At 32.7% G+C, this 26428-nt stretch overlaps 1 protein-coding gene across 5 annotated transcripts in view; it reads left to right on the forward strand.

Moving 5' to 3' along the window:
• The window catches only part of USP9X (ubiquitin specific peptidase 9 X-linked), a 119584-nt gene that overhangs the window by 29175 nt on the left and 63981 nt on the right, over positions 1–26428 (forward strand). For 3 of the 5 annotated variants that reach the window (XM_016156567.2, XM_016156566.2, XM_036227206.1), the window contains 13 exons: positions 3504–3757; positions 7608–7753; positions 9836–9915; positions 11606–11718; positions 12813–13031; positions 14744–14859; positions 15058–15309; positions 15382–15520; positions 18351–18503; positions 19236–19340; positions 22726–22932; positions 24285–24421; positions 26200–26348. In XM_016156567.2, the coding sequence (XP_016012053.1) occupies positions 3662–3757; positions 7608–7753; positions 9836–9915; positions 11606–11718; positions 12813–13031; positions 14744–14859; positions 15058–15309; positions 15382–15520; positions 18351–18503; positions 19236–19340; positions 22726–22932; positions 24285–24421; positions 26200–26348 (1912 nt within the window). In that variant the 5' untranslated portion in view covers positions 3504–3661. The remainder of the gene's footprint in view (positions 1–3503; positions 3758–7607; positions 7754–9835; positions 9916–11605; positions 11719–12812; positions 13032–14743; positions 14860–15057; positions 15310–15381; positions 15521–18350; positions 18504–19235; positions 19341–22725; positions 22933–24284; positions 24422–26199; positions 26349–26428) is intronic. The other 2 variants (XM_036227205.1, XM_036227207.1) reach the window with 1 other exon arrangement.

The raw sequence follows: 26428 nt of genomic DNA on the forward strand, positions 1-26428 counted from the left end.
AGCAAAATGTCTGTGCATAACTATTTATTGTTATTTTTGTGTTCCGCTTCGTGCAGTTTTGGAGTTTGAGCAGTTTTTCTGTGTCCATGGAAGTGTGTCAAACCTGCAATACTTTGGATGTGTCATTTCTCATGTTGTGACAGAAAAACTATCACGTAGGATAAGATACTTTCCTTTTGTACAATAATGCATAAAAACTTTGCCTTTTTAGCATATGAATCTGTCACAGCAATAGAAATTACAATTTAAAATTCAAAAATGTCTAAGTATTAGTGGCTTAAAAATATTTTCATTTCCAAATGGTAGTTATTTTGAAATGAAGCTTAGTACTTAAAAAGATGCTTCATATTGGATTACAATAAAGGTGGAATCTTTATACATTTCACATTAAAATTTTAAATCAGCATAATTTAAGTTATATCTGCTAGTTTATTAATTATAAAATAATTGTCTAAGTTATAATCAAAGTTTTAATTTTGTCATTAGAGAAGTAGTAATCTAGTGTCTGGTAAAGATTAAGCACAGCTTGTATTTCACAGCTTGGTCCTCTCACCTCTGGAGAGTCAAGTAGTTTAAGAAGGGGAAAACAAAGGTTAATGGGTGTGAGACAGAAAGTGCCTTAATAAAAGGGAAGAAAAATCAGTAATTTTGCCTTTTGATTTTAGTATGTAAAACCAGAATAGGTAAAATTCACAAGTTAATTTCCGTAGATGATTTTAAGGATGATATCTATCAAATTCTTTTCTAAGAAACTCAACTCATTTTGATGTCCAGTAAAAGAAATAATTTGTTGGGAGTGTTGGACTTGCTGTCAATTGCTTATTGTCTCTATCCTTAATCTGTAATGTTAGTTTCTTAAGAGCAGGGAGATGTGCCTGCTGTGCACTGTCATATTCCCTTATGCTTAAAATGTGGCCCATTGTAGATGCTCAGTACATATTTCTTGATTCAGCTTTGAGTTTTTATTTAAACATATTTTTTTTTATCAAAAGAAGAAAATTTACAAAGAGAGGCAACTGTAAGTATACTAGTATCATATATACAGAATTGTAGAGGGTTTCAGTGTGTTGTATTAAAAGAGATTCTAGAATATAGGGAACAGTTGAACAGAGATGGGAATAATGACTGGGTAGAGAAAGACCATTCTTTATCCTGAGGTTTTCTCTAGTATTAAGAACCTCCCACTTGAAAGCTGCTAGAGAAATTCAGTTCTGCAAAGTTTAAAATAAGTATAAATGGTTTGCTGCTTTTAGTGTATACTTAAGTTATTTAAAAGAACATAATGCCAACCTTTATTCAGGTAAAGCAGATGGTTTTTCCCATCTTGGATGATGTTGAGATGCTAAGTTTGAATGTGGAAAAATGTTGTGTGTGTTTTAAAGGCAATCTGTAGTTTGAAAGGAAGGTATTTTGTTTAGATGAGGGGTTACACACTGCCACCTTTACATGTACCTGAAAGTTATTTTGTTTAAAGGGCTAGTCCCTTAGTTATCTGCAGAATACTTTTGTCTAGAATAATTTATCCCTTGACTTTTGATTTGTCTATAGATGGAGGTTTCTGGAATACATATAAATGGAAGAATGTTGAGCATAAACAAACAAAACAACAAATCTAATTTTAAAATATTTTAACTCAAATGATCTTGAAACATTAAAGTACTGCAAAGCAAGAGAACAGTCACTGTTCTTACTATATATACCTATCTGTATATAGATTGATAGATTTTATCATGGGAAAATATACCAAAATTTACCATTAAGTGTATCGTTACCGTGGCATTAAGTACATTCACAGTTGCACAACCACACCACCATCCATTTCCAGAACTTTTTCATCTTCCCAAACTGAAACTGTACCCCTTAAACAATAATTCCCCCATTCCCCACTTTCCCCCAACCCCAGGTAACCACCTTTTTACTTTGTCTTTATTTATAGGTACTTCATTAAGTGGAATCATAGAATATCTCTTTGACACTGGTTTATTTCACTTAGCATAATGTCCTCAAGGTTTATCCATGTTGTAGCATATGCTAGAATTTCCTTTTTAATGCTAAATAATATTCTATTGTATGTATATACTGTGTTTCCTTTATTTATTTGCCCTTGGGTTGTTTCCTGGAAAGACTGAGAGATACCTACTGGTTTAGTGGACAAGGTGATAGAATTAATTCTAGAGTTGTTAACTTTCTACCTGTGCTTTGGTCAAATCATTTCTTAGAGCCTTGGTTTTCTGATATATAGAAATACCACAAATTCTGTGTAAACTGTAAAGATGTACCTTTAAAATACCACTTTAATTTTGGTGTGCCTCGGGGTTCGCTCTCCCCAACTTGTCCTACTCTTGGGAACATATTATGCTTACTTCTGTCTGTTTTTAACCTCATCAGTATTTGATATTATCAGTCTTAAACTATTTGTTATGCCAATGACAAGTGAAACAAAATATCGTTAGAACCCCATTTCTGGGTTAAGTGATTATATTTAAATTTGAGGTGATGTTGGACTGTTCTGAAGTAAATGGCAAGTGTGTTTACCTTACTTATAACAAAATACATACATATAGATACATATAACCAGCGAGCTAAAGTTCTCAATCTCATGGAACATTAGAATCAATCACAGTAGGGAAGATTTTTGAAAAGTACTGAGACTTAGGTTTCACTCACATATATTGTAATTCATTTAGTCGGGAATGGGGTTTGGACATCAGTGTGTTTTAAAGCACCTCAGATGATTTTACTGTGCAGCTAAGAATGAGACCCATTGGTCTAATGAATATAGAATTGAGGGTTTGGTGTCATTCCCCTATATTCCTTTGTCAGGTAGCAAAGAATTCCATTGTTAAACAGTTGGGATCTGTATATAGCCTTGTTATTGCTATTGAAGTGCCTGTGGCCAAAACCTTGCCAAAAGTGAACTTAGGGTCACTTTACAAATTTGGTTGTATTAGAGTAGTAGTGGTATATAGTTTGAACCCTCTCCAAAGAAAAACTTCCCCAAAGTTTAAAGTTTCTGCTAAAACCACTTGTAAGCTTGTGTAAAAACCATTTATAATGCCCTGGTACCAATGATGAATGTTAGTTGTACACTCCTTCCTAACATGTCTTTAAAATCAGATTTTATTACCTTGGTTTATGTCTTGAGTATACACATTTTTTTACAGTGTATTTAAGGTGTTAGCAAATTGAAGACAGGTTTTGTTTGTTTCTGCCATTCCATAATTGAATTAAAATGGCAACTAAGTACCTTGGTGTGATGTTTTTGGAATCCCAGGAGTAAACAAAAATATAAGACTGTATGTCTTCTTGATATAACAGGTGATGTACCATTATTATATTTAGTTTATTAAGTTGAGTATAGTATTAATGAAACTTTAGCTTTTCACTTTGCCATCTCATTTATATAGCCATCTTCTCCTAAGATTCACTAGTTTAAATTTGAACAGTTCCTTAATTCGTGTTTTTATATCTAAAACAAATGTACTTTTTTCTTCTACTTGTAGGTTATGCAATGGTCTCTGCAAGATGGTTTATTCTTGAATTGGAGCTTTTTAAGACTGACAAATGCTGGTACTTCATCTTCTATAAGTGGACTATAATTTCCTTCCTCAAGACAACTACATAAGCAGACAAAATTGCAAAGATCTGCCCTGTGTCGAGTATGACAGCCACGACTCGTGGCTCTCCAGTAGGAGGGAATGACAACCAGGGCCAGGCTCCTGATGGACAGTCTCAGCCCCCTCCTCAACAGAATCAGGTAGGATGTTTAAGATATTACTTAAAGCATGGCAGGGATCCCCAACTCCCGGGCTGCAGACTGGTATAGGTCCGTGGTAGCAACCGGGTCACACAGCAGGAGGTGAGCAGCGGGCAGGTGAGCCAAGCAAAGCTTCATCTGTATTTGTAGCTTCTCCCCAGTGCTAGCATCATCGCCTCAGCTCTACCTTAGATCGTCAGGCATTAGATTATCATAGGAGCACTGGTCCCTGGTGCCAAAAAGTTGGGGACCACTATACTGTAGAATACTTAAATAATGGAGCATGTTCCAAATAATTTGTGAAATAACCATAAAACTTATTTTAGAAAAGTAGATATGTTACTGTCTTACACAGTAATAAGAAAGCTCAAGTATTGGAGATAGTGACACTTGAGTATGTGGCCCATCTTTTTCTGGTGTTTTATACTCTCAGTCATCATTAAAATTAAGTATTTAATCCCTGTGTCAATTCTGGAACCTTATGGTTAAGGGAAGGGATTCAAGTCATGTTGCTTGTGTTCAAATTTAAGCTTTTCACCATACTAGCTTTATGACTCAGTTAATTATGTAAAACCTCTAAGCCTTAGCTTTTAATCTGTAAAATGGAGGTAATAAGAATATAACAACTTGATAAAGTTGTTAAGAGGATCAAGTGAAATAATGTTTGCAAAGAGCTAGAAATAGATTTTGGTATCAAGATTTTACGCTGTTCTCCAAACTCATAGGGTGGTATTCTTTTTATATTTTCTGGATGAATTTGTGTAAGATTTCTGTTATTTCTTCATTAATCATTTGGAAGATTTTACTGGTGCAACACCATCTGGCCTGGGGTTTTATTTGCGGAAAGGGTTCGATTGCAAGATTCAACTTGATTTTTAATAGGGGAATTTTCTGGGTGTGTCTTTGTGTCTGTCTTTGGTAAATCTGGATTTTTTGTTTGTTCGTTTGTTTTTTGGTGTCTTTAAGGAATTCGTCCATTTTGAACGTCAGGGTCTGTGGTAATATCTGCTTTTTAATTTCTGATACTGCTAATTTTCATTCTCTGTTCTGATCACTCTTTCTTAGGGATTTATCAAGTTCATTAAACTTTCCCTCAAACTAATTTTTGGCTTTAATTCTCTTCCCCCTCCCTACTTATATGTTTTTACCCTTAGATTTTTGTTCCTTTTACTTCTTTTGTATTTAGATTACTGTTCTTTTTCTCATTTCTTGTAGTGGGAGTTTAGATAATTGGTTTTCAGCCTTTTCTAATGTATACAATTTTAAATTGGGAAATATTAAACTGAATGAGACAAACATATTAAAACTTGTGATAAGCACGTGAATCACAAACATGCTGCTTACAATTGGTACATGCTTATGTAGAATTCTACATGGACAAGTTTTTAGGCAAAAGTATTGTTATTGTAAGATATACACTTAATATCTGTCACTTGGGGATAAGTTCTTAATTGTTCAGCTATAATAGATTAGATAATCTCTCTGTTACAAGTGATAGAAAAGAGCTTTGAGCATGTTCTTCCTCCCTTTCTTTCTCTCCCTCTGCTATTTTAGAGAAGTGAGCAAGTCAGATTTTTAAAGTTTTTTTTTTTTCATAAATATATGTTGACTTTCTATTTCTTTCAGTTCCTGCTTTTAAGACATAAAAGTCACAGATCTTGAGCATCAGGAGTTGTCTTTCTTGTGTCATAAATCGGTTAGCCAGTATTCGGGTTTCTTTAAACATAGTCAAAAGGTTAGATGCCAAAAATTTCTATATTTAAACCAGGAGCTAGTAAAGTTCCAGTATTTGCTCTCTTTTTTTCTGATTTATATCTGTGTTATCTGTAGTCTCTCACATTTTCATTTTCTTATTCTCTACTCTTTAATGTTAGAATTTTAGTGTTTCACAAGATTTGACACTGTTGAACCAAGAAGAGGCAACCATAACATTAATTACTGCCCAACTTTTGGCTTTCTTTTGGAATATACTTTTTACATATTGGTGCAAGAGGAATTTCTAAAATTCAGGTTTTTTTTTTTTTTTTTAACTTAACATATAATATTTTTTAAAAGGGTGTTCCCACAGGCGGGAATTTTAGGCTCTTAGTATATAGTAAAACTCAATAATATATGAAAAGGCCCTGGCAAAGGTACTATGGGTGAATATTCTTGGGTACTATTACTAGGATGATGCAAACTTTCTGAAATGGAATTTATAATTATGTGTATATCAGTAGCACTAAAAGAAGTAGTTCATACTGTTGTAGTAATTCTATTTCCAGCATCCTATCCTAAGGAAAAATTGAAGTTCAACACAAAGATTTATATATAAAAAGATTTATTGCAGCTCTGTTCACGTTAGCATTAAATACTGCAGAATACTAAATGTTGCTTGATTTTTATAAAAGATTCTGGTGAGAAAGAAGAGGTAGGTGGGAAAATACTCAGTGATGAATGGAAAAGGACACAGGCTTAAGCAGGTACAATCATAATTTTGTCGAAATATATATACATATACACATTTATACGCACACACACACATATATACACGTGTGTGTGTGTGTGTGTGTGTGTGTGTGTGTGTGTGTGTGTGTGTGTACGCAGAGAGAGAGAGAGACTGGGTTTTGGGGGGAGCTCACAGAACAAATATTGCAAGGAAATAATGTAAAATTTTATTGGTACTTATCTGTTAATGCGGTATTACAGGTGTTTTAATTGTTATTTTTATCTTTACAATTGTCTATGAACATATATATAATACTTGTCATACCAAGGGAAAGAGGGCTTTTAAAAAGTTAATAAAGCTGACTTCCTAAGTTACATATTTCAAATGCAGATGTTTCTGTCAAGCTTCTAACACTTGAATTCTGTACTATAGATTCTTTTACCTTGAATCTAGCTCTGTAGCGTATGCACAGTGTTCACCATCTTAAATATATAAGTTCACCATTTAGTTGCAAATTATGGGTTCGTATATAAACTTTGTAAGTAGAACAGTGGTATATCCAACTCTCTTCAGTACAAGCATTTGCTTATACAATTATTCAATAGGTACTAAAATGATGAGAGGGGCCCTCTTTCAAAGGGCCATTGACCTACAATAGATAGAAAATTCAAGAACAGATAAATAAAAATCAGCTTAAAATTTAGATTGGTTTTAATTTGAAAGTGTGAAAACACCATCTTTCTAAATTAAGAATTAAACATCATAAAAAGGTAGCATATTTTAGTGTAAATATGCACAGCTAAAGTAGGGGGAAAAGAGAAAGACTTGCTAAAGAGGAGGAATGACAAAATAAAATTAACCATATTAGTTGAAAATAACGTGACTTATTTAGAAACCATAATCATGAAATTTTAATAATTAGATAATGGTTTAAGACTAAGGAAATTGCAGAATAAAATAATTTTCCCCTTCAAATTAAAAAAAATAGAAGCTACAAGCCAGAAACTCCTTAATATGCAAAATGTGGTTTCCTATTTGTGTAATAATTTCTATCATGACAGAGCTTATAAGATGGGAAATGTAAGCAGAGAAGTGGTATACATTGTACTTAAGAACACAAACTTTAGAATTAGACCTGAATTCAAATCCTGACCACAGTCAGAGGTGTGTGACTGTGGGCTAATTACTTATTGTCTCATTTTTTTTTTAATTATTAAATGGCAGAATACTTCCTTAGGCTTTTAAATGAAATTATTTTAAAGCCTAGTGGCGCAGAGATTGCCTGAAATACATAAGCTTACAGTGATCAAATCTTCTTTAAAAATTTTACATTATTTTCCTTTAATCTGTGTTGGTCGAATTATTAGATGTTGTACATATGTTATAGAAACCTAAATCTGGGATATTTAATTTTTAATTAAGACTTCATCGCCTGATTCTTCCAACGAAAATTCCCCGGCAACTCCCCCAGATGAACAAGGTCAAGGTGATGCTCCACCACAGCTTGAAGATGAGGAACCTGCATTTCCACATACTGACCTGGCAAAGTTGGATGATATGATCAATAGGTGAGTAGATTTTATTAATGTGGGTAGTACATAGAAGTAACTAAGTTTCTCAGCATAGTGAATAGTAGATAAGAAAAAGAGAAAGACTGTACAGGAATATCACAGTAATCACACTGCCTCATTAAACAGCCTTAGCACCTTAGTCATTGTCAAGTATTTGTAACCCATGCTTCTTACTGGATTCTAAAAATGAAAGGGAGTAATAATGTCAATGAAGTTTTCAGATTAATGTTGATAACCTAGCTGGTATGTTTCTGAATTGGAACCATATGTGTGATACACCTTTTTGAGAGTTTATGGAGATTTTCTTCTTATTGGTACGTTGGTTGTTAAGATTGCTGGATGACTTAGATAATTTTTGCTTGGCCCTAGGGTAAAGCAGGTCATAATAGATCGAGTTTCTCAGAGCCTGCCCCTTGTGAACTCTTGACTAGTCTGAGGCATTTAACCATCTCACCTATTTTGTTTCTCTTGATCTTCATCTTGGGGCAGTTCAGAGAATAAATTTTCATACTTGTAATACAAACATAGCCGACCCCTCCAGCCCCATTAGTTGGGAGAAGACTGAGAGAATGAAATTGTATGCTAGGGAAGAAAATGAGATAAGGGAAAGAAACTGTTGGGGAACCCCTCATGGCTTTGGTCTCACCAGACCATGGGCTTAACAAGAGAGTGCTAAGAAGGTGTGACACGACCCCCAACCCCCAAAAAGGAAAATAAAGAAAACAGGCTTAAGGTACTTGCCTTACTAAGTATTTTTTGTTGTCGTCGTCACCTTTTAAAAATCAGTGAACAGTATTATGTATATAATGGCAGGGGTGTAGAAACCCTTTGCATTTTTAAATTCTGATGATAATTTATGTGTTATTAAACAAATATTATGTTGAGAAAGTCTTCTGTAATTTTTCCTTACACACACACACACCCCAACCAAAATCGCCAACAGGATTATAGTCTTCCGGATTATCTTTGGATTTACTATCGTGCGTATTGATTTTTCTACAAATATGGGATTCTTACTATAATGTCATTTTGTAACTTGCTTTCCTCACTTCATCTTGAATAGTTTTCCTATTAATATGTATGTAACTCATTGTTTTTAATGATATATTTGAAAAACCACATGAAATGTGATTCTAGCAGATGCCTGTAGTAATGGTATACAGTAAGTTATAGTCAAACAAAATAATGTCCCTGACCATTCTCTGTAGCAGAAACATCATAGCAAAAGGTTATTCTGTTGCTTTTCTATATTTTTCTGGTGATTCTTAATAAGTGTACTTACTAAGTACACTTTTTATGCAGACTCAAGGACAAAGTTGCATATTAGCAAATCCTCAGGAAGAGAAATATAAATGATATTTTTTATGTAAATAAAAACAATGACAAAGGTGGTATACATTTGTTTCTAATAGATTATGTGGTCATGGAGCACTTTTTGTCAGAATGGGAGTTACTGTAGCCATGGGTGAGTTGGGTGGTGGTGAGGAAGAAAGAGTAGGTAAAGAATGGACTCCTAGATGGTTGGGACTGCCACTGAGACCAGAGAAAGCACCACCTGGGTGCTTCTTATATCCTTGTTTGAGGGAGGAGGGTACCTGTGGAGGCATAGAGATTTGGAGACCCATTCTTAACCTTCAGAAAAAGTTGGTGAGTTGTTATGAACTGAGGCAAAAATCAGTCATTTGCCACCTAATTTTTTTCTTTGTGAGGAAATCGAAGACAGACAACTGAGTGGTTTATCATGTCTCCTCTAACCTGAATCCTGAAAGAGCACTTTTTTATGAACTCTAACAATTGGTTATCCATTTAATCGATATTTGGTTATTACAGTAATTTTATATTCTTTTATTTCCTCTCTCATAGCTATATCTTTTGTTTGACAGTTCCTTAAAAACATTGTAGAGACAACAGATGACACTTAGTCTGACAAAGCAGTTATTCTGCCAACCTTGTTTTAATATTTTAATATTTAATATTTTCATGGTGAGATAAGTAATTATTATAATTAGTAACTCATTTATTAGTGCCTCTTTTCATGTGCAACCAGTAAACATCTTTTTATATTTTTAAAACTCTTAGGCCTCGTTGGGTGGTTCCAGTTTTGCCGAAAGGGGAATTAGAAGTACTTTTAGAAGCTGCTATTGATCTTAGTAAAAAAGGTAAGTGTATTACTAGACATGCTTTTACTTCATCTTCGAAGACTTTTATTCTCCTCTTATAAACACTTATATTTCGAGACTAGAACATCTAAGATTTATTGCTGTGACTTATGGTATATACCTAAAGCAAGGGTTCATATTTTTTGGACAGCCTTCAGGGGTATTTGTGAACTCTGAAGTTAATACATAAAATTTTGTGTGTATGAATATTTAAAGCTTATGTTTTTTAATACACAAAAAAAGGTTTAATTTTTCTCAAAAGAAAATAACTTGAAAGATGGAGTCTTTTTTTTTTTTTTTTTTTTAATCAGTAAAAAGGAATCGTGTTTTTGCTCTGTGTCTAGAATTTAAAGCTTATGTTAGAATTCATTTTTTCCGAAACTGGTCTACTTTAGGATGCAATCGAATTCTCCTTAACAAAGGATTACTATTGTAATATTCTCTATATTTTTCAAGAATTGGAGATTAAATGGCAATGACATTTCAGTATCTGACGTAGTATAGCCATGCATGTGTTCTAAGTATCAGGCATTATCACAATCGAAAATTGATTATTATAAAAATTAATTTTTGTTTGATTTTTAATTTATTAATTTATTTTATGGTGACATTGGTTAACAAAATCCAGTAAGTTTCAGTTGTACACTTTAATAGTAAGGCATATATATGTTTACACTGTGTGTTCACCTCCCATAGTTAGATTTCTTTCTGTCACCACCTAAAAAATGAATATTTTTAGTACCTTATATAATCTAATAAAACTGAGAATACATTATCAGGCTTCAATTATTTTCCATGGCTAAAATTTCTTGTGTTCATTTACATATTACTTTATCAATTCAGCAAATATTTGAAGACTCTGTCCTAGGCATGTTTTAGGTCCTAACAGTGATAGGTACAATATTGTCATTCACTGGATGTGTATCTCCTTCATCCCTATATTTCTTTTTCTGGGATTCTGGTTTATTTTAGGGAAAGTTTATATTTTTCTTAAATATAGTACTGCGTCTAAATGTCACCTCTTATGTAATTAAAGTCAAACAGTAGTTTATATACAAATTGAATAGCTTTTCATTTTGTTAACAAGAGTTAAGATTTTGCTTGGGGCATATGATTATTGCCTTTCTGAAATCAGGTGAAGTTAAAGATGTAAAGAAGCATAAATGCTGAGAGTGAAAGAGACTAATAACTAAGACAAGACAAATTATCTTATTTGATAAAACACTTGAATAGTATAAAGATATCGATGGGAAATAGATAATTTACAACCAAAATAAGATTTTGAAAATAGTTATGAGATGTCACTGGTTAAGGTTTACTTTCAGGCACTAAAAAGCTGTGAAATATTTAGATCCCTATCACATGGTACTGGCAACCATTTTGTGTTTAAAGTGCAGTGTCATAATTTGAAATGTTTTCAGTTCATCTCTATATTACTTGGTTTAATGTACTTAATACAGATCCATATCTTTAAAATTCATTGAAGATTATTATTTTTTTGAAAATTATTTTCATTTCTGAATCAGTTACCTTTTTTGGCCTCAACGTTAAAAACACTTTTTTCCCAAAGCTAGTCTGTATTTGTTAACTGTCACTGAATAGTCTATAATTTTTACTTTTTATATAATTGGACATCATAAAACAACTACAGGTATATTTTGTTTCCATTAATTTTTCTCCCCTTTTCTAGGCCTTGATGTTAAAAGTGAAGCATGTCAGCGATTTTTTCGAGATGGGTTGACAATATCATTCACTAAAATCCTTACAGATGAGGCAGTGAGTGGTTGGAAGTTTGAAATTCATGTGAGTCTTGCATTTGACTTTTAAAAAATTAGATTTACATAATGATACCTGTATGTTCTCATTTATATATACATACCCACATACACACCCACATGTATATTTGGTTATATATGTGACCCATTAATTGAATTAAAGGGTCTAAAAATGAGAAACTTTTAAAACACTTTTTATAAATTTTAATTTCTATTGAAGGAAGCATGATCATTTAGAATGAGTGAGATTTAGAGTTAGAAAACTTTGGTTTCATCTGTCTCTTGATTTCTAGAGTGCCTTGTGACATTAGGCACGTCACTACATTTCATTGAAAATATGATGTTATCAGCTGTGAGATGCACCATTCATTTTATGTACCACTGAGGAAGAAATACACGCAATATGAGGACCCTAATATCTGGGACGCAAAGGGTTAATGCAGAAACATTAACTTACTATACAGAAAAAGACAGCAGGGAACCCTGCATACCTTAACCTTGGCACCTGGTAGAGGGAGAAAAAATATTGGAAAATTTAAACCACAAGCTTGTATTCAAATAGTTTTGTAGTCTGAATTCAAATGATAGTTGTGATACAAAGAAATCCTCAAATGGAGAATTTAAAGTGGTCTCTAATTGGTGGTATTTCCAAGTGACTAGCAGAAGGCAAACATACATCTTCTCTACAAATGCCTTCAATCTAGGAAAATGTACAATAAGTATGGAAATGGAAACTCTGGAAGTGGTGTCAGACTTCTGCACTGAGGTTTAGCAAAGCTGCTTCATCTGGATAATTGATAAATTTTTAGAGTTGCTGCCTCTAGTATACAAATTCCAAAGAGAAAACAATGGTAATTTGTATTTTGTCTGTGAATACAGAACATTGCCTTCTTCATTTTGTAAGTCACTGCAAATGGTTTTTGAAAGTTGATACTATATAAATTATAAAGAATATGCTAATTTGTCTTTTTCAATATATCATTTTGGTCCCAATATTAGTGAAACTAAACATAATCTGATCAATATGGAAAAATAGATCATTCCGATATTAAGACTGGAAAATATTTGTTTGGAGTTGCAGTGTTTTGATTTTATAAATCACCTTTCCCCCTTATATAACAGAGGTGTATTATCAACAATACTCATCGCCTAGTGGAGCTATGTGTGGCCAAGTTGTCCCAAGATTGGTTTCCACTTCTAGAACTTCTCTCCATGGCCTTAAATCCTCATTGCAAATTCCACATCTACAATGGTACACGTCCATGTGAACCTGTTTCCTCAAATGTTCAGTTGCCTGAAGATGAACTCTTTGCTCGATCTCCAGACCCTCGATCACCAAAAGTGTGTTGGTTTGTTGCTTTCAAAATTAAATGTTACAGTTTTGTTGTGCCACAAAATTTTAAATGATCCAAACTGTCTGTTAATACAAGGAAGAATAATTTCATACTATTCTTAAAGGGATTCTGAATTATTTTGTTTTGGATTTTCTTTTTAAGCTTTATTGACGTAAAATTGACAGAATTCAAAATTGTTTTAGATTCTTTTTTATTCTTTTAAATTAAGCTTTCTCTATGTAGTTGGTCCCCATTGTCTTCTGCTCAGCCCTTTGGGAAATGCTGATGATTTGGGTTAGTACGAAGCACTATGTTTTCCCTTTTAAATAAGAGTAGGAGAGTGCTGCTTCAACCAAGGCCCACAATCATTTTAGATATTCCAAAATTTTGACTCCAAGATCAGGTACATCCTATAAGTATCAACTAACATGTCATAAAAGTAAGATTACAGAAATTATAAATGAAGGCAACATATTAAATGTATAAATGTCAATGAAATATATATACTATACATAAATGTAAAAGTTCTCCACTGTAAATTTTTATACCAGTATAAATGGTATATACTTTAAAAATATCCTTAAACTATAATTTTAAATAAGTATTATAGAATTAACAATGTATAATTTTTAAATTTTAGAATTTAAGGAGATATTTTTAATATTGTAGGCCTTATAAAAAGGAAAAACCAGCCAGGAAAATTTCAATTTATGCATACAATGCTTGGTTTATTCTGTTAAAAGTAGAAATCATCAAAATGTGTTAAGTTCAGAGATGAGATTTTTCTGACATTTTGCAAAGCTTGTATTGCTTCCACCTCAGGCTTATTTTTGCTTGAGTAAATCAAATTCATACAGAAATAATGGCACTCTCCAACATACACCTGTATTTTTTTATTTTACTATAGTTTTTGTTGTATAAGTCAGTAATACTCTGTAAGAGAATCATAGGGAACCAACTTGATTTAAGATGGTTTCTGGTTGAAGGTATTTTTATCTTTGAAGCCTAGCTCATCTCGAATATTAATGATTACTGAGTATTCTTAATTGCTTAAACATTCATTGTAGCTGAAAACATCAGAAGATAAGCTTTAGACTATTTCTTTACTTCGTACACGTATACTTTTTTATATATTAATACACAATTATCAAGTATATCGGTCTAATAGTTTCATTTAAGTTACCGGAGAAATAAAAATGCACCTCTAAGATGAGATTCTGGGTGAATTCGCATGAGTCAGAAAAAGCTCAACCTGCATGTTCTATGTTAGGAGCAACAGATATAATACCAGGGATTAGTTAACTATAACAAAAAATGAATTCAAACATCTTAGTTACTGAGTATCTTTTTTTAGTTTTTTTTCTAAAGAATGTTCTTATTCACATAAATTTAAAATATATTTTTTCAGTTAATAACGTGTTCTCATGTGAGGGGATCTCTGAAATAGAAGTATAGCTTCTACTTTCTGTTCACCAGCTGTACTTATATGAACAAATAGGTCTGCCTTCATGATCTAATCTGTGCAGCTACTTATGCTTCTCTCTCTCAGGTTTACTATAAACAATATGCAATATTTTTTTTTCCAAAGATGGTTTTACATAATGTTCATTTACTGAATTTTTTATTTCTTGTATATTTCAGTCAAGAAATTACTTTAGAGAGTACTTTCCCCCCCAAAATCAGGAAGTTAACTTTTTTTTTTTTTTAACTGTATTACAGGGTTGGCTAGTGGATCTTCTCAACAAATTCGGCAGTTTAAATGGGTTCCAGATTTTGCATGATCGTTTTATTAATGGATCAGCATTAAATGTTCAAATAATTGCAGCCCTTATTAAGTAAGTTATGTTTTAAAAAGAATCTTCAGTGCGTTATAGAAATTGCTAGATAAAAGTTGAATTTCTTTTTGAAATACGGTTTGTTCTTTTTAACTGGTAACTTGGATTTTTTAAATAATATAGTCTCTGTTCAATCCTAGTTGATTGTAAGGAATCAAGAATTTTAAGAGCTTTTTATCTTTTTTTTTCTTTTCCCAGACCATTTGGACAGTGCTATGAGTTTCTCACTCTACATACAGTGAAAAAGTACTTTCTTCCAGTAATAGAAATGGTTCCACAATTTTTAGAAAACTTAACTGATGAAGAACTGAAAAAAGAAGCAAAGAATGAAGCGAAAAATGATGCCCTTTCAATGATTATTAAGTCTTTGAAGAATTTAGCTTCAAGGGTTCCAGGACAAGAAGAAACTGTAAAAAATTTAGAAATATTCAGGTTAAAAATGATACTTAGGTAAGATATTTACCTCTTGAAATATTTTTGTGAGCGTGTAGAGTCATACTTAACACTGAATTTCTCTTATAGGTTATTGCAAATTTCTTCTTTCAATGGAAAGATGAATGCACTGAATGAGGTTAATAAGGTGATATCTAGTGTATCGTACTACACTCATCGACATGGTAACCCTGAAGAGGAAGAATGGCTCACAGCTGAACGAATGGCAGTAAGTCCTTTGAGTTTTCTTTCATGAGTCAGAATCTACCTAGGGTAAAAATTAGAATAGCTCTATTCAAAGTTAGTAATAACATTTTAAAGGGAACCTTGAAATTGGGAGGTGTTTGGATTGGTTTATGACTCTGTTAAACCTGAGAACATTTTGTAATAACATAGTTTATTATTTAGTAAATAATATGGGTATCTTAACACATCTTTGGTAAACTTACTGATGAACGTAGATGTTGTAAAGTAATTATTAGCTTATTGGGTGTGGTTGGTTGAAATGAAGTAGATAAAGATGATCTTGGGAATAGATTGGTTAAATATTCGGTACCTAATGGATGAAGTAGCTTATTGTTTGTTTGATCAATTCCACTTAAAGATTTTAAAATAAACATTTTATAAATTATTGGAATAAGATCTACATGAATTAATGTTTTACCATTTTAAAAACTTAAGCACTTACATTTATCATTTTGACATTGAAAGTTTAGGAAACTATTTACCATTAGATACATATATATTGCAGTTTTTTTTCTATTGCTAATTAATGCGGCTTATAATTCTTTTAAAAATTTTTGCTCCAGTTTATTTAAACTAAAAAGCTGGTAAACAGTGCACCCATTTCTCTTACCCCCTTCCTCTCGAAACCACCAATCTGATTTCTATGAGCTTGGTTGGTTGGTTTTTTTGTTTTGTTTTGATTTGTCTTTCTCTTATTTTGCTTAACACTGCCCCCGTAGTCCATCCATGTTGTTGGAAATGGCACGATTTCATTCTTTTTTTATGGCTGGATAATAGTCCATTGCGTGTGTATACTATAATTTCTTTATCCATTCATCCATCAGTGGGTACTTAGATTGTTCCCATATCTTAGCTATTGTAAATAATGTTGCAGTGAGCATAAGATCTCTCTGTGAGATACTGATTTCATTTCCTTTGGCTATGTACACTATAATGGGATTACTGAATCAGATGATGGTTCTATTTTTTATTTTTTGAGGACACTCCATACTGTTTTCCATAGTGGTTACACCAGCTTACATTCCCACCAACAATGTGCAGGGGTTTTTCTTTCCTCTACATTCTTACCAGCACTTGTTATTCCTTGTTGTTGTTTGTTTGTTTGTTGTTGTTTTATAATAGCCAATGTACCAGGTGTGAGGTGATATTGCATTGTAGTTTCGATTTGTATTTCCCTGATGACTAATGTTGAGCATTTTATTATGTACCTGTTGGCGAGCTGTATATTGTCTTTGGAAAAATGTCCAAGATCTGCCCAAATTAGTTTTTTTTGTTTTGTTTTGTTTTGTTTTGTTTTTGCTTTTGAGCTGTATCAATTCTTTACATATTTTGGATATTAGCCCCTTATTAGATATACAATTACTAATTATATTCTCCCATTTCAGCAGGTTGCCTTTTAATTTTGTTGGTTTTCTTTGCTGCGCAGAAGCGGTTTTTTAGTTTGATGTAATCTCATTTGTTTTTGTTTTTGTTATGTTGTAGTTTTAAAATGTATGCCACTTAAAAAATATTAGTTGAATAACTTTAGTGTATACTGTCTTGACAGTACTGGCAAGATATCTGTAAAAGAACTGTCCTTGCTCTCAAGGTCGCCTCAGTTTAATAAGGGAGGCAGTGATTAGAACATGTTAAAAAGTATGGGAAGGATACCTAGACATTGGCCTTGTGTTAGTGGGTAGACATCTGGTTTTGTGTATGTGATTTATCTGTCCACCTTGTGAGAAGTGGAGCATAGTTTGAGGTCTGCTTCTGGTCCTTGAACTGTTGCCAGCCCTAGATGAGTACAGAAAACAGCATAAGTGTTGAGAATTTTTTGTAGCAATTTGATACTGTCACATTTTTATTGTATTTTACAAAAATGTCTGCCTGCAACAGATTAGAGTTAAACATGGACCTTTACCAGCCTAGAAATGTACTTCTCTAGTGTGTTTTGGGGCTAAATACTTTATTCTCATTAAGTTGAATACTGTAAAATCATACAGTATGGATTTATTATTACCTTTTGGATCATGAGTTAGAATTTTCTGCTACTGGTATAGATAGTAAATAAATGCCAGTCAAGCAACATAACATAGTGTTAAAGAGAAACAGATGTGGGAAACATACAGACTTGATTCATATTCTAATTCCACCACCTCTGAGTCTGTTTACTTTTTTATAATAGGATAATATATCCCTCACTGGGATTGTTTGGAAGATTAAAGAGCTGCTGGATAAGGAATAATAATGTAATTTGATAAATAAAAGCAAAACATAAAAATGGTTCCTTTTCACCCAAAGCAAAACTGGTGTAAGAAATCTAAAGATACTAAAATGGATCCTATTACCCACCCTACCTTAACCATAGTGATTACTGCACTTAATATTTTTCTGAGTAAATGTTGGAGTACAATTTTTTTTCAATGATTTGACTATTTCTAATTCTTCGAAGCATTTCTGTATGTACGAGTTTAAGTTTCATGAAAGTATTGTGATTTTTAAAATAATTTTATATTAACAGCAAAAATAGTACATCATTGTATTTTGTTTTGTGTTTTTTAATTCCTAATGTTGAAAGTGTGTGTGTGTGTTTATGGTGCCAGTCTGTGGCCTGTTAGGAACTGGACCGCACATCAGGAACTGTGAGCAGCAGGCAAGCAAAGCTTCATCTATATTTACAGCCAGCACTAGCTTCACTGCCTCAGCTCCCACCTCAGATCATTAGACATTAGATTCTCATAGGAGCACCAGTCCCTGGTGTGAAAAAGGTTGGGGACCACTGTAAGCTTCTATATTTTAGTCTGCTTTGAAACAAGTTTTTGAATTATATTTAGGAATGGATACAACAGAACAATATCTTATCCATCGTCTTGCGAGATAGTCTTCATCAGCCACAGTATGTTGAAAAACTAGAGAAGATTCTTCGCTTTGTCATCAAAGAAAAAGCTTTGACCTTACAGGATCTTGATAATATCTGGGCGGCACAGGTAAGGAATTTAAAATGGTGGCTACCTGGTTTTTTAAAAAAAGATAATAAAAACTAAAGAAATACAGTAGTTGTATTGAATGTGCAAATAGTAAAATAAGGAATGTCTATTAAAAGAGAAAGTATAAGACGTCTATAATTGGTTTCTTCATAAACTTAAAAAGAAAACCTTATGTCAAGGTAGTTAAATCACTAGATTATGCATAAAGGTGGATAATAATCCAAAGAATAAGTGACCTTTCTGGTTTCAGAGCTGGAAACTATGATTCTTTCTATTATCTTAATGACATTTCTACTAATGGATCACTTAGGAAGTTTTATTGAATTATATAGTTTCCAAAGCTTTTTTTTTAGTCTGCGGAAACCAAGAAAACCTTCAGTTTTGCCTGTCAGTGCTTAAGTTCCAGTTTTGAAACAATATCATTGGTGTGCCCCATTTTTCTTCTACTTGCAGTGTCATAATTGGCACATTAAATTCAGTAAACTATAATAAAGGTTTACACAGATTCCCAAAGTATATATTAACCATGTATGTCAGGAAGTTGAATTGTCAGTTTTTAGATGATAGTTCTAAAGCATTTTAAATGTTATGATTTCTCTTATGTTTCACAGTTAGATGAAGGAAATGGGAGTGCTTTATTAATAGTTGTCAGCAGGAAGTATACACTAATTACCTGCTATTCAAAGTCTAGTGTGCTGAGATTTTGTTTGTTTTTCTTTGTTTTTTCCATAGGCGGGGAAGCATGAAGCCATTGTGAAGAATGTACATGACCTACTGGCAAAGTTGGCATGGGATTTTTCTCCTGAACAACTGGATCATCTTTTTGATTGCTTTAAGGTAATAGTTAACATTGTAAAGTAGCATTTCATTTTTAGTAAAATTTATTAGATCTGTGAGTTACTTATACTGGTAAATGCTTAAATAGAAATCATTGAGCAATTTCTGGTGTGAGGGAATCGACCATTGTTTGTCTAATGAGAACTTGATGTTCCATATTATAATAATGGTCCTCATAAATAAAGAATCTTCGTCTCTGGCCATGCTATCCTAAACAAGCCCAATCCTGTCTGATCTCGGAAGCTAAGCAGGGTCAGACTTGGATAGTACTTAGACGGGAGACCACCTAAGAAGACCAGGTGCTGTAGGTGTAAAAAAAATAAAATAAGGGATCGTAAGCTGACAAAGCCCTTGCAATCTGTGAGGTCAACCAAGGGTTGTCTCACCTTAAAAAAAAAAAAAAAGAGTCTTCCCTGTCCCCCTACTCTCTTTCCCAAGCTCAGATTGTTAATTTGTGTTCTTTTTCCTTAGCAGTTGGTATTTTCATTATAGGTTCAAGTGAATTTTATAGAACTGAAGGAAAGGATGATATGTTGTAATGAAAAATAAGAGTTGACAGCATGGGATTACCAATACCTTGGCATTCTGGGATTGATATACATAGGCAAATTGGAAATCATGGACTTAATGGTGACGTCATTTACAAGATAACCCAAAGAGCTCCTGCAATAATACCTGCCATCATGCAATTTTAAAGGCCATATCATGTAGTGGTCTCTCTTCAGTTGCTAGTATTGGGTTTGTAAAAGCCAAAGCATTCGTGATTTTGTGAATCAAGACCTTATGGGAGTATACACAAAGCGGTGTTCTTTTAACAACTCACCATTTATACTGAACGCTGCTGGGAGCACAGTTGCTACAGCCAGTTGGGAAATAGCTTGATATTTCGGTAAAAGTTTAAGTTTCTCATGACTCATTCAGTTTGACTTCTGAATATATGCTCTAGAAAAACCCATGCATGCGTGCACCAGACTACATGTTCAACATATGTAGCAAAAGTATTTGTAATAGCAAAAAACTACAATGTACTGTAATAATGATAAAAATTTGTACCTTTCTTGATGTGTATTTTACAATAGAAGAAAAAATCAATTCCAGTTATTGGTTTCTACCACAGACCAATTAAATACAAATTGCTTAGATAAGGGGGCCTCGGAGAGACTGTATTTTAACCAAGATTTTCAGTTGAATCTTAAGCACATTAAAGTTATAAATCACTGTCTTATGAAAAAAATTAATTTGAGGGAAACAAAGTATTGAGTGAATCTTTTTTGTGTCTTTTAAATTTAGACATGTAAAAGAACTTTTATACATTTGTTTTCATCCATTGAAGTATATCAAAGACAGCTGAGGAAATAATAGAATCAGTTATAGGTACTCTAAAGTTGATTGCTGTCCATTTTTAATTTTGAGATGACTTGTGAATTGATGGTGCATGACAAATGATTGCTATAATAGAAGGAAAGAAGAAAGAAGTTGGTTGATACTATACTCCCCGGACCTTCCTCTAAGGATGGTCCGAATATAAAAATAAAAATAATTCCATTGTCTATATTCCTTTTTTCTCCTTTGGCTTAACAGTTGTTTATTGAGCATTTGTTACTTGGTAACAAGCACAATTTTTTGAGGTGTTGGTAAATCTAGCACTTCTTACGGAATGTATCTTGAAACTTGCTACTAAAGATGATTCAAAGGAAGTATAAAGCCCAAGTTACTTTTCAGTTCTTTATAGACTCCAACCAAACGATTTCAGACTTGTTGGTTAGACTTTACTTATGTACTTGCCTAGTCTAATTTTTAAATGTTTGCGTTCTAAGTAAGCCTTTGTTCTTTTGTGAAATGCCTATTTAAGTTAACTTATTTGCCAAATTTTTACCCATTGTGTAGTTTTGTATTTTTCTTATTGATTCATGGGAATTCTTGACATATTTTAAATGATAGTCCTTATCAGTTCAAATGTTGCAAATAATTTCTCCAAGTTTGTGCTTGTCTTTTTTACTTACCTTATGGTGGCTTTGTATGAATAGGTGTTCTTAATTGATTTCTCCTTTTCATATGTAATTATTTTAGTATATATCTCTTAGAGATGAGTACTTTAAGAAAATTTGATATCATTACATGTAAAAAAATTCATTAATATCAACTAGTGTTAAAACTTTCATTTGTCTCAGAGCATACTCTATTTTGGAAGTTTGTTTGAATCAGGATCTATACTTTATAATTGGTTGCATATATCTACAGTTTCCCTCTTCACTAATTTATTGTGTTGAAGAAACTGGACTGATTGTTGTTTTGTTGTATATCAATAGTATAGCATAATGTAGAGACTTATTTTGCTAGAATACATCATAGGTGGTGAGGTGCTCTTCCTTTAGGAGGCATGTTATAAATGCCTGGTTGCCCCTCTATTTTTAAGATATTCTTAATTGTAATATAATTTCACATTTCAGTTTTTCCTTATATTCGTAGTTTTCTTATTCCTTTTATAATTTCGTGGGGGCTATTATAAATGTCCATAATAATTCCATTGAAATGCTCTTTTGTAATTGTAATTAGCTTAATCAGCCTTTTACTCTTTGCCATGAAGTTAATTTCAGTGTATTTTCTAGTAAACACTGATTAGCACCTTTATACATACAGCTTTTCTCATATTATTTAGTAACATTCGTGGCCTCTACCTGCCAGATGCCACCAGCAACTGTCCCCCCATCCCCTCCCCACATTGGATAAATGGGGCATTTTTAAAATTTAAGGTTTTTTATTTTGTTTTTGTTTTCCATTTTAAAGTTATTAAGTAAGTACTCTATCTTGCAGGGAGGGGAATGGTAGTCTTTATTTCCTTAGACATGTTCTCTAATCTTGAAGGACTAGGTGAAATTCCAGCTTAAATAAACAAATTAACAGTAATTAATTAATATCTTATTAGAGAATAGCTCTAAATTCCAAGAGAATTCCTGTCAGTATTAAGAAAAGTAACAAATAACAGGCCGAAGCTAAGGCAGTGGTTCAACGTGGGCAATTCTGCCCCCTGCCTGAGAGAGATTTGTCAATATTTGGAGACATTTTTAGTTGTCACCGCAGTTATGACTGGTTTCTAGTGGGTAGAGACCAGGGATGCTGCTAAATATCCTATAGTGCATGGGACAGTCCCCACAACAAACAATTTTTCAGCTCAAAATGTCAGTGGTACTGAGGTTGAGAAACCCTGATATAAGGTACTTAACTGTAGAGATTTTATTTTCCTGGAGTTAAAATTTGTCTTTGTTTCATATGTCACTTGAATTATGTCAGCTATGTTGTTTTTCTGATGACTATAGTTAATCTGGTGCTACTTAATTTAAGCTATGATAAATAAATAAATGTGTTGCTTAATTTTTTTTTCTAGGCCAGTTGGACAAATGCAAGTAAAAAGCAACGTGAAAAGCTACTTGAGCTGATACGTCGTCTTGCAGAAGATGATAAAGATGGTGTGATGGCACACAAAGTGTTGAACCTCCTGTGGAATCTGGCCCACAGTGATGATGTGCCTGTAGACATCATGGACCTGGCTCTCAGTGCTCACATAAAAATACTAGATTATAGTTGTTCCCAGGTAAGGGTGTGCTGCTTTGCTCACTTTTTGTTACCCTTCTTCACAGTTAAGATGGCTTAGATACAGAATAGTATCAGGTTATTTCAATGTTATTTTTGAAGCTGTCTTTAAGAATTTACTTACTTTTCTTTATGTAAGTTTGCCTCCTCTTCTTAGGTCTCTATGTCAAAGTTCTGTGTATCCTTGGGAGAAAGGCAGTGTAAATGACATATATAATAATAGTATTGTCAAATGTATGGTGCTGAAATACCAGTTTGAGATATATCAAGTATAAGATATTAAAGCTAAGTAGGATCTTTATAGGTAAGAGAAGTTTTCTTTGCTTATCTGGAAGTTAAGAAAAATTATTAAAATTTCCTCAACAATAATAAAACAGTGCCTTCCCTGTGAGCAAATCACACAACTGCTTCCCTGCATTCTAACTTGTAGTATGTTTATCTTTTAATTCATGGTACAGTGAACATTGCTGAATAACTAATTTCTCACTTGTTGAAACTATTTGCTTGTTGAAAGTATTGGCCAATAAACCAAAATTTAGGAAAGAGATAAGAAAATAAACTCTAGTAGATGTGATTCCAATGCTACTCAGTTTTTGACTGTAATTGCTTGTGACAGTTCATTTATTTAGTATATCAAATAGTAATAAGAGCCTTGATTTTAAATTATTTCATTAAATGGAGACATATACCTATAAAACAATGCAAACTTAAGTACACAAACCTGCATTTCTGATTACTTTTGACTTGGGGAAAGGAGTAAAGTAAATAAGGAATGAGAAGTAAAATATACATAAAATAAGTTTGACTTTATAACATTAACTCTTAATTGTGCTTATACCTATTTCTATCCCTTTCTCCTCTTGTCTATTTGTGGATTTCCTTATTTTGATTTTTTTAAAACTTAATTGCTATACTGTTAATTTCTTGGTAAAATATAAATTTTCAGTGTTCCTCACTGTACTAAAAACCTGTGTAGTGTAACAATTAGGGTTATATGTTATTGCTGAATTTTATTATATGATAGAATCTCTGAAAACATTGAATAAAGCTAAGTGCCCACCTTTTAACGTCGAAGTTTCTGTCAGTGTATCTACTAAGTATCTATACCTTTGTGTAGATATATCTGAGTCCATATCATGTTCAGCTTTTGTTTTACTTTTTGGAATTTTGATAGTAAATGTGAACTTAAAAGTGTACTTAAAGCAGCTTTTTAAACTATTAAACTTTACTGCAGTTACAGCATATTTGTGATGCTAATCTTAAGGAGAACTATTTTGTAATTCTCAAAATAATTTAAAGGTGGGATTCTCCAGAGTATTGACCGATATAAAACATTGAAATTGTTTGTTTAAGGACCGTGACACACAGAAGATCCAGTGGATAGATCGCTTTATAGAAGAACTTCGTACAAATGACAAATGGGTCATCCCTGCACTGAAACAAATTAGAGAAATTTGTAGTTTGTTTGGTGAAGCTCCTCAAAATTTGAGGTAAGGCTTTTAACAGAACACGACAGTATTCTTATTGATGTATTTTATTGAAAAGAAACATTATCAGTTGGTAAAGCAAATTTAATTAAGAAAATTAGACTGGGTTGACAAAAGGCTAAGAGAAGGGTTAATATGGAACAAAAGATTCCTTTATTGTATCCCCCTCCTCGATTTTATTGATGAGGAAGTAAGCCACAATTAAAGAGATGCATATCAGAATCAAGATGATAATATTACCTTCAGGTTCTTGGTTCAGAATTATCTCTTTCTATCAAGTATGCCAGACAATTTCATAGCACAGTTGTATCTATTAATCTCATTCTACATTTCAGTTTTTCTTTCCTGCTTGGTTTACCTCTTTGCTCAGTGTCTGTCCTTTATCCCACATTGTATATTTATTATAGACCTTATTGTTTCCTTATTTGGTTCACTCTGAATTATTTAACAATTTACTGTTAAATAATTGAAATGTACTACAGAAGTTTTCAAAGTAAAACTTTTTTTATAGTTAATTAATTTTTAAAGTTAATTTCAAAGATTAAACTGTGATGAGTATGTTTAAATGATGAGAGATGACAAAATATAGTTAAAATTTTTTTCTTATTTTAGTTAAATAACAGTCTTTAAATATGTTACTTTACATGCCAAATTCTAGTTATTAGGGTAATTTGTCCTTGTATTGTTTGGATATAAGAGTTGGGACTGATAAGATGAAAAGGGAAAATAATGTGCAAAGAAAAAGCTACGTAGTGCATAGAATATTCACAATGGGTTCAGTATTCCTGGCTGTGACTCTGGTCTCTAACCAGTCATATCATTTTGTAAAGATTCTCTAATCTGAAGAAATGTATTTTTTTAATATGTGTAAAATTAAATGATTGCTAAGACCCTTTACAGCTCTAGATTATTATGATTAGGCCTAACATAGAAGTAGAAAAGGCCACATATGTTTTGCTTTTAACAATTGAACTTTGTCTTATTTTTTCCTAAGGCTAGAAAAATAATATGAAATCAGAAATGCTATAAGGATAAACAATAAAGAAAATTAAGACATTTATCTTCTTAACAGTAACATTTAAATGAGGGACATGTTTTAATGATGTTTGGCCCACTGTATGTTAATGCCTTTCGGCACCTCTGAAAGGAATTCATTTATCTGTTATAGACACACACAGTTGTTTACATACTCTCCCAAGGAACAGTGGCTTTGTCTCCACTGTAATGGCTATATGAGAGTTTTTGTTTCAAAGAAGGTGGCAAAATAGGTTAGAAAGGAACTAGATCTCTTTCTGGTGGCACCTATAGGCAAACTCGGCTAAAAACCAAGTGCCCCAGAATGTACCTTGAATGGCTAATACATAGAATTTTACTGAAAATATTTTTTAAATTCTTCACTATAATTACAGCATAATTTTTGTGGTGTTAATCTTGCAAGGAGAGTTTCTATTTTATAATTTTGGAAATAATGATGTAAACTTAAGTGCTATAGTACAGGAGTAGAAATTAATCATTGAAGTAGATTCCCATTGGTGTGAAATTGGAGAATATTCATGCATAAATTTTGTGTAAAATAATAATGGAATAAATGTCTAATTTTTTGAGATACTGATTTTTTTTAATTGCTTGATAATGTCATTAAAGTAAATGGCCAGAAGTTTAATTCTGTTATGAAGGAAACCATTTTAAGATTTTAAATTAGTAGCTAAGAATTTAGATTATATATATATGTAAGCTCTTTTGATTCTAACAGAGTTTAATTGCCTAATTATATTGTTAAGTTCTTCTCGTTTCAGTCAGACACAGCGAAGTCCTCATGTATTTTACCGCCATGACCTAATCAATCAACTTCAACACAATCATGCCCTAGTTACTTTGGTAGCAGAAAACCTTGCTACTTACATGGAAAGCATGAGACTGCATGCTAGAGGTATGTATTGTAAGCTAACATGAACTACGGGAAATAATAGGAACCTCTCTTCCCAGCTCTTGGTGAGGAGGCATTAATTA

This window comes from Rousettus aegyptiacus, unplaced genomic scaffold (assembly GCF_014176215.1).
Source record: "Rousettus aegyptiacus isolate mRouAeg1 unplaced genomic scaffold, mRouAeg1.p scaffold_m13_p_9, whole genome shotgun sequence".
Lineage (NCBI taxonomy): Eukaryota > Metazoa > Chordata > Mammalia > Chiroptera > Pteropodidae > Rousettus > Rousettus aegyptiacus.